At 38.9% G+C, this 8,961-nt stretch overlaps 1 protein-coding gene across 6 annotated transcripts; it reads right to left on the bottom strand.

Moving 5' to 3' along the window:
- Nucleotides 1-445: 445 nt before the first annotated feature.
- Nucleotides 446-8,337, bottom strand: LOC130208415 (E3 ubiquitin-protein ligase MARCHF9-like). 6 transcript variants are annotated; one of them, XM_056437522.1, is made up of 6 exons: nt 8,062-8,337; nt 7,901-7,968; nt 6,742-7,015; nt 3,377-3,532; nt 2,329-2,521; nt 446-1,311 (listed from the first exon to the last, which is right to left on the bottom strand). In XM_056437522.1, exons 2-6 carry the CDS (start codon nt 7,918-7,920, stop codon nt 1,016-1,018), a joined length of 939 nt encoding a protein of 312 aa, XP_056293497.1. In that variant the 5' UTR covers nt 7,921-7,968; nt 8,062-8,337; the 3' UTR covers nt 446-1,015. The 6 variants fall into 6 exon arrangements, with proteins under 6 accessions (XP_056293497.1, XP_056293498.1, XP_056293499.1 ...); XM_056437523.1 differs by having other exon boundaries at nt 7,652-8,337; XM_056437524.1 differs by having other exon boundaries at nt 6,742-7,012; nt 7,652-8,337.
- Nucleotides 8,338-8,961: the final 624 nt, after the last annotated feature.

Raw genomic sequence — 8,961 nt, 5'->3', positions numbered from 1 at the left:
GTTGCGACCATCTAATTTCCCCAATAGTAGTAGTTAAGTAGTAGTTAATACCTCAATAATTATCAAATATTTAACGAGAAAATAAGGCTCGCTTATACAGACTTCTTCTGGAGTCATTCACGAGAGACTTGTTTGTTGTTCATAGGTTCACAGAAAACTGTCTGCTGTAAAGTGACCTAGCCCTTTGTCTTTCTCTGTCCTTGTAAACGTTAATGGATTCTCCACTCAAGCCTCTCCAAGATTGTTAAGATAATTTCTTGATTTGCGGGTTGACAATGAAGACAGATAAACCCAGTGTGTTATTTGATTTTGCCCACAATAATCACATATTTGAGTAAATCCAAAAGGTAAATGCAATCTGCATATAAAACGTTACCTTAGTTGTCAAGCTAAATTTGCTAAGATCCATCTTGTTACCTAAAATGAAATCAAACAAAACATACAGTTCCACTTTGAGATCAACAAATTCTTTATTACAAAACACTAATTGTACTTGTAGGGTAAATTATATTTGCAGCCATTGTGCCTTGTTTTATTGGGCTTTTAAATATCTGATCCATTGATGTGGACCTTCAAGAATATGTTGAAACAATTAGGGTGGCTGGGGCCATTATTATGGTCACATGAGTAGGAGCACAATAATTTCCCCTATCAAACTCCCTAGTATAGAATAAAATCCAAATCAAACTTAATGACAATCATCTTGTTTTATCTTCAAAAGCAAAACATTAAAAAAACATGTTGTAACATTGGTTAAAGTGGTAAACAAAAAAAAGGCTAAGAGCTTTAAGAAGCAAAGCTTTTTCCTTTTCAAAATGTATACATTTTTCTTATTTGTCTTGTTTTCAGTTTTTTTCCCTAGAGTCTCCAAAGAAAACGGCAATGTTCTCCCTTTGCCTAAATAACTCTTGTTGCAAAACGTGAGGCTAGAAGTTACCGGCAGGGTTTCTGTGGCAGATCGGGATCTTTTTTCTCTCGATGAGATCCAATCAAAACTTTGATCTCCTCCTCCGCCTCATACAGTGGTCACCCTCATGACCACCTCATGGTTGGCTCTGCGCAGACTGTTGGGTCTTAACTGGCTGAGGATGTGCAAAATTATATAGCCACAGTGGTGGTGGAGAATAGTCCCATGTCGACTCGCCCTCTGTCCGCTGTCCGAGTTCCTGTCAACATGACCTTTACTGCTGGAACTGATGGGGTCACCTGAGTCCTTTGCTTTCTCATAATTCAACACTTTCCACTGCTGGTTCACCGCCTGCCAGCGCTTAAAGATCCGGTAAACAGACGATCCTTCATGGATTATAAGGCCTGTGCATAAAGGACAAAGGGTGGGGGTGGTCGGGGAAGGAAGCAGGGTTACATATACAGGACTGTCTCAGAAAATTAGAATATTGTGATAAAGTTCTTTATTTTCTGTAATGCAATTAAAAAAACAAAAATGTCATGCATTCTGGATTCATTACAAATCAACTGAAATATTGCAAGCCTTTTATTCTTTTAATATTGCTGATTATGGCTTACAGCTTAAGAAAACTCTAAAATCCTATCTCATAAAATTTGAATATTTCCTCAGACCAAGTTAAAAAAAAGATTTATAACAGCAAAACAAAATCAAACATTTGAAAATGTGTTTCCAGGTGTTTCGAGTTAATTAGACGATTCAAGTGATTTGTTTAATACCCTACTAGTATATTTTTTCATGATATTCTAATATTTAGAAATAGGATATTTGAGTTTTCTTAAGCTGTAAGCCATAATCAGCAATATTAAAAGAATAAAAGGCTTGCAATATTTCAGTTGATTTGTAATGAATCCAGAATGCATGACATTTTTGTTTTTTTAATTGCATTACAGAAAATAAAGAACTTTATCACAATATTCTAATTTTCTGAGACAGTCCTGTAGACACATAGTTGTTTGTTCAATGAGAATCAGGAAATACTAAAAGGTACAGAATGGATAAGAACTATATGTTTTGAAAAATAAAAACATTATTATACTAGACTTGTTTGTGGGTGTTTTGGCTGATGTTTGGTTTTAAAAAAAACAGTCAATGAAAATCCCTTCAAGGGGAAAAAAAGAAGCAGAGAAGAATGCAATATACTCATGCAACACAAGTGTTATTTCATCTGTCTGTGCACTTAGAATAAACTAACAGCACATACATGCATTCAGAACATTGACATTTTTACCAAAAATACATTTTAATTTATTGGAAATGTTTGCGTGCTTGCTTGTAGACCACTGTCTCCATGCGTGTATTGATATCCATATCAACCACCTGTGAAATAACACCGCATGGCAGCATCAGTATGAGTGTCTTACCTATACAAACTATGTCCATGAAGCCATACATGCCGTAGCATATCTGGAAGAGAAGGTCCTGACGCTGCCATTTGGCTGAAGGGCTAAGAGAGGACCACACCAACCAGGAGATACTGGCGATGAGGAACAAAGAGCCCAAGATGATGGCTGCAATCTGCACCTTCTCAATGACAGTCAGAGAGATGTCCTGCCACTAGAACAGACACAAAAAGATGTCAATTTCATAATCCTATTCTACTATGTGAGAAACTGTAATAGTGCAGGGTTGGTTTCAGACATTATTTGAATCTGAAGCTCTACGCCTTTATAGTGATGTAATCACAGTGCTTTGTCATTCACCAAAGTACTATAAAATAACAGCCTCATTAAGCCTCTGCTGCTCAAACTTTCATGATAATGAAACCCTATATCTTAGTGAATTAGAGAATTCCTGAATGAATTAAACAATTTCACTAATACGATCTCAGCAATTCTTCAGAATAAGTATATTTTTCATTTAGAGATGCATCTGAGGGAACAAGGATTTCAAGTTATAGTATATCTCTGTTCCAGCATTTGGTTCATTCTGTCCGTCCATTCTCTGTGTCCGTCCATTCTCTGTGTGCACACTCTGTGTAGTGTCTTTTGTTTTGTTCTTGGCATGTTCCTATAATTCCTCATCACTTTATTCTTCTCCATTTGTCTTTAAAAAAAAAACAGTATAAATAGCTCTGTGAAAATGAGCTATTTATTTGCCAACAGCAACATGCTTCATGTTAGGAATCAGTTGATTAGAGAAAATCAGTCCAAAATGCCTTTGTTGTGTTGGTGATGTAAGTAAGCATTGCATGGCTTCTCATATATGCCATTACATTCACCTTCTGATTAATGACCTCTAATGTGATAACTGCCAATCATTCACTTAAATCTGGCATTGTAGAATTTACAAATGGCTCTCTGCCATGTAGCTTGGCAGTATAATGTCAAGAAGGACTTTATTCATAAAGCTCCTTTCCCGAGAACAAATGTTTCCACATTAAAGATGAAGAGAAAGAGAGAGTGAGAGTACCTGAAGTGGGTTTTTGGTGCTGATGGCCAGGACCTCGAACTTGAAGTAGCAGATCTCACAGCTCCACGAGCCTCTCTCACTGATCCAGCGGATAAGGCAGGACTGGTGAGTACAACGCACAGAGCCAGCACAGCGACAAGGGCTCAACAGCTCCCCCTGCAGGACAACACAAGCAGCTACATTCAGCAGGATCTTGAAGCTATGATTGAATCGGAATCTTCCAAGATTTGATTTGGCGAAGATGACAGTACAAATAAAGATGAAGATCTTTATCACGAATATAACTACTTGCCTCCTCAGCCTTGCCATTGTTACTGTCACAATATATCTACTTAAGGCCCTGTGTGGTTGCTGTTATGAAGCTGGCAAGGGGATTCCAAAAGATAAAAGCTTGGAGCAAGCACCAACGATTATGATCAATATGAAACTACATGAATGCACACAGAATAATATGTTTAGAAACTTAAGATATTAGGAAGAATGGGGCTGTTTTGATGCTGCATGACATCATTGCTTTTGTTTTGTAATGTGTTGGGTTGGAGGTTGATATTAGTATATTTGTCTCCAATTATGTTTTGGTGTACATTATTTGTGAGAGAACAGGTTTCAAAGTTAGATTAAACATCAAGTAATAATGACAGACTTCAAATCATTATTACTATTCAATATAATTATTATCTTCAACATGTGCAGCTTTTTTTTAACCCGTTTTTAGTCAATTTATGAGAATTTGACATTAAAGCGTTGATGTCTGCACAGTAGCTGAATTATATCAGAATAACACTCTTGTACCTTTCAGTTTAAAAAATATATATTTGATACAGTTTCTGTTGAGTTAAAGTTTGTTAAATCGATATATTGGTGTTTACAAATCTTCAGTGACTCTGGTTTGGTTACAGTTAAAGTGTGACAAAGCTATACATCATAATCCAAAGGTCCAGGAAGGTTTTTTCCTCTCTGAGTTTTGCTGATTCAGTAAGATCAAAGTTCCCACAGTTCACTTGTTACGTCTAACGTTCACTTTTGTTACCAATTAACTTCTGTTTTCACGGGGCTTTTGTGTTAATTGTAACAAACCAGAGCTACACTTTTTAACCCCAATGTACTTAGGTTGGGTGGAGAACTTCATACGGATAAAATGAACTCTAAAACAACTTTCACAAACAATTGTTGGCTTGGTCCAGTAACATGGAACTAATGAATGAAAGAACGAGTGAATCTTTACATTGCTCTGTCATATGCATTATTCTGTGCCTGTACAGGTAACCACCCAGTGTTTATTGTCTCCTCCATCAGTGTAAAGGATCCTGTATTTCCAACTTTCCATGTCTCTCTGACATCCATGAATTTGTCAGCTTGCCTTTCTCTCTGATCACTACAGGTGGGATGAGACAACTGGATATACATAACTGGAGTAAATGCTGCCCAGATTGCTTGAGAAAAGCTGAAAGGTTGATCTCCCATTTAATTATGACTATAGGGACGGTGCCTCATTGTTATGATAATGTTTTAAGATGTGGTGGATATGTTCAGAGGTTATCATCTAATCAGAGATTAAAAACATGAATCAAAATATAGTAAAGAGAGAGTTTACATATACTGGTTTTGATACATTTCACTGTGCTGCTTAACGCAAGCATAGATAGTTTACTTCTTTAATGTCACTTTCACGTAATGCCCAAAAGAAATTACAGGTCATCTGCTGCAGGTTTGTGCTCTGTGTGAGACTCCTTAAGGCCCTCGGACTAACAACACTCGCACATCTCACTTCATTTTCTGTCTCACTCCAGGAAATATGCACAACCTTTAATTAATTAGATATCTGGAGGGGAAACTAAAACTTTCTGAGCAAAATCTGTCTCTTAACCCTTGTGTTGCCTTCGGGTCAATTTGACCCGATTCAATGTTTCACCCTCCTGTCGCCTTCGGGTCAATATGACCCGATTCAATGTTTAACCCTCCTGTTACCTTTATATTTACTAACATATTTTACCCTTGAGGTCAATATGACCCCAGCTATTAAAATCTCCAGAAAATTATTAGAATTAATATTGTTTTCCAAGTTTAAGTGTGAGGTACTTTATGTTTGTTTGTTGACTCCCGAAAGAACACCGACATTAAACATTGAATCGGGTCAAATTGACCCGAAGGCGACAGGAGGGTTAAATATTGAATCGGGTCAAAATGACCCGAAGGCAACACAAGGGTTAAGCTGATTTCATCCTTTATTGCTCAGATGCCATGTCTCAGACAAGAATAACATTGTTATACACATTTCAACTTTGAGAGAACACTGTACTTTGTGTGACCTTCCTGGAGCCTAATGATCGAAGGCATGATCGCTGTATTAATGGTTCCTACTGAAGAGTGCTTTAGCAAATTATTGAACTCGGAGAAATGATCAGTATGTCTTTTATGTTGAGGAATCATTCTCCAAAATCATTCTCCAGATCACTGTTGAGGTTAATTCCTTTTTTTGGTTTTACTCATTCTGGATTGTATAAGTAGCAACCTTGATAAAAACACTTCAACATATTTTAAACAGTTACATTTTGATGATTCATTCAGAATTGAATTTGTACAACACATATCAGTTTACTTGTTATGAGGACCACTACGCATGTGAAAAGAGTTATGTTTAAGATAAGTTGTATTCAGTGACTCTTCAGATCTGATCAAAATAACCCTGATGACATTGTGACGTCTTCTGTGTAATCTCAGTTTAATCTTGGAGGATATAACTGCAACAAACTATAATGGACAAAGACATTGTCATTTACAAAGCAGGGAGAGACCTTGACTTGCATTATGGTAAATATTGGATCTTTTTCTAAGCTTGACTCACATATGGACAAAAGTCATGTCTCGTTCTCTATTGCTTCAATGTTGATAACATTTGGAGTATTAACGCTGAAAACTGGTTCAACCGCCTAAAAGGTTTACTTTTAACCAAGCGATCATTTATGTAATGTAAGAATATTTTACAAAAGTATTTTGGATCTACTTCCTTTCAGTAATGTGCGTTTGAATGTATTGACTACAGTTAGTTTTTCTGAAAAAAGAAACTTTAAATTTCACTTTCACATATTTCATTTTCATGGTAGCTGACATTTCTTTGGAGCTCAAACAACAGTAGGGTAGAGAACATGCCCTTTTGAACAGACCATGCCCCTCACATGAGCACCACATGGTTTGAGGCCCCATGAACCAGTAAGCACCTGCATTGTGCAGGTTCCTACAGGTTGCTGGTGCCCATGAGCAAACCTTGAGGTTAGCTCATGGGCACCAGGTCTTGACTGAATGTCTGACTCGTTTTTAAGCACAGGTAACCACAGTAATATCTTTAATATTGAGCCTAACTATACCTTCTCCGGGCCTTGGAAGCAGATCCGGCACTGCGGTGATCGCATCCCGCTTTCTGAGAGACTCGGGAGGGAAGCGGCGTCCAGTCCATCTCCCTCCGATTTGTTTTCTTCTGTATCCTCCAATTCCAGACTGCGTGGCCGGGAGTCAGAGCCATAATATTCCTCCTCATCATCCCGGTGAGAGCAGCTCAACGGCGGCCAACCACAGCCTCCTATAGCGAGCCCTCGCATCCTGGTCTGCGTGTCCGGGTCTGTGCCCGTTTCAGTCCTCCTGCTTGATCCAGAGCGCATCAATAACAACACTTTGAGTTCATTGAAAAACATCCGGATGCGATACTTAAACATTCTTCAGTAGCTTCACTACACAGGCACGACTGATCTGTGAGACAGAACACCCTTCAACTTGACAGCAGGTCTATAAAACATTGAAATACACATTATGTGTAGGCCTGTTATTATTAATACTATGGCATCCACACCATTTAATGTGAGCAATTTACAGTCGACTAAATAAAATACAGATCTCGGGCAAAGAAGCCCGATGGGCTATTGTCCCATCCCATTAGCCCATAGATGTGTGCATATCCTGTTGTTATAGCATGTGCTTCGCAATCCAGCCAATAGGGAAGCATTATTTATCATGGCCAATGGAGGCTGAAAGCCACGAACTGTGAGGCACCAACATTGAAGTCAGACGAGTCCCACATCATTCTCTCAAACGCACATTTCCAACCCGGTTGTTTATAAGCACCCCAACGTTCCTCTTGATGTTTCTAAATCAGCAGAGGAAACACTGTTGGAGTATATTCCTCTTCTGGTGGAAAATCAGCGAGGGTGTCTGAGGGGGTTGCTATTAAATCCTATTAACAACTAAGTCAAAGCCGATTTATATTTGAGTTTCTCCATTTACCTATGGGGAGATATTACGACAACAACGCGTGCATCCTTTGTTGTCTCGCAGTGGCATCCATCAAGTCACAGTGTGTCCTCTTGTCTCCTTTTCTTCGCTCCAGCTTTTTTTGTTCGGTCGAGTGGGTTTCGTCCCACATCTTCCGACAACCCCGTTACAAAGTTACACTCCAGCAGCGTTGCAGGTTAGAGATCGATGCGAGAAAAGAAAACCTGAAGAACAATTCATTTTACGACAACTTGCACTCACAATGATCTGTTTTCAACCATCTCTGCGCCCAAAATCAGGAGGAAGGAGAAGGTGTCAGAAATGGATTCCTGCGAACATAAAAATAAAAATGAGCTGTAAGCAGACTGCCACCGTCCCTTCCGGGTTGTGAACACAGCCGAACATCATCCTCAAATCTTCACCAAATGAAACCAAGGCCTCCGTGAACAATACACTGCCACATGGCAGGCTGCAGCGACGAGTCCACGACCTCCGGGATGCCAGTTGTTTATTTCAGGCACGTCAGCTCAAACTTCTTCATCGGGTTAGTTGCCGCCAGCAGCCTTTCCTTTAATAACATCTTCCCTCTTGCGGCGGAGACGATGAGCTCCACCCGCAGGAGGCTGACAGGCTGCTGTCCGGGGTGCTGATGTGCGTGTGACGTGGCGGCCACGTGCTGATATCCATCGGCTGATGGAGAAAAGAAAAACAATTATTGTAAGACGTGCGTGCGCGTGTGTGTGTCACCATGGTGTCACACGACTGTAAAAAACACCGAACAAAGACTCTCTGACAGCAGCACACGCATTTGGGAAGACGACAGTGCCGCCTGCTGCACCATCAGGAGCTGTTTGCTGAATTCAGCTTCTTTTAAATGAAGAGGATATAGTTATTATAAGCAAGGGTGTCTGTGAAGAGATGAACTAATATTTTACAATAGCACACATTTAAAGTAAACATAAAATGTTTTGTGATTTAGCTGCCCCATATTTTACTCAAGTGTTTGATGACAATAAGGCATTTTCAATATCACAAGAGGTTTGTGTGGTCGTTCTAATCTAAGGGATCAATGATTTGTTAAATGATTGAAGCAATAGACGTTTTCAGGAAATTAACAGTTTGAGTAAAAGTGTGATGTTTAATTGGACAATCTTCTCCATAGCTCCAAAAGTGATCAGTGAATAACTATTGGATAGCTGGATTGGAATGATTATAAGTCAATATAAATCACAGTTGTCAGTGATAAAACAGAGCAAACAGATTTAAATGCGAAAACATTACTATAAAAGAAAGAAGAGGAATTCAAGTTACGAGAGCTCTAT

Source organism: Pseudoliparis swirei, chromosome 18 (assembly GCF_029220125.1).
Source record: "Pseudoliparis swirei isolate HS2019 ecotype Mariana Trench chromosome 18, NWPU_hadal_v1, whole genome shotgun sequence".
Taxonomy (NCBI): Eukaryota; Metazoa; Chordata; class Actinopteri; order Perciformes; family Liparidae; genus Pseudoliparis; species Pseudoliparis swirei.
The sequence above is the reverse complement of the archived record's forward strand: the minus strand, read 5'-3'. Positions and strand labels throughout refer to the sequence as shown.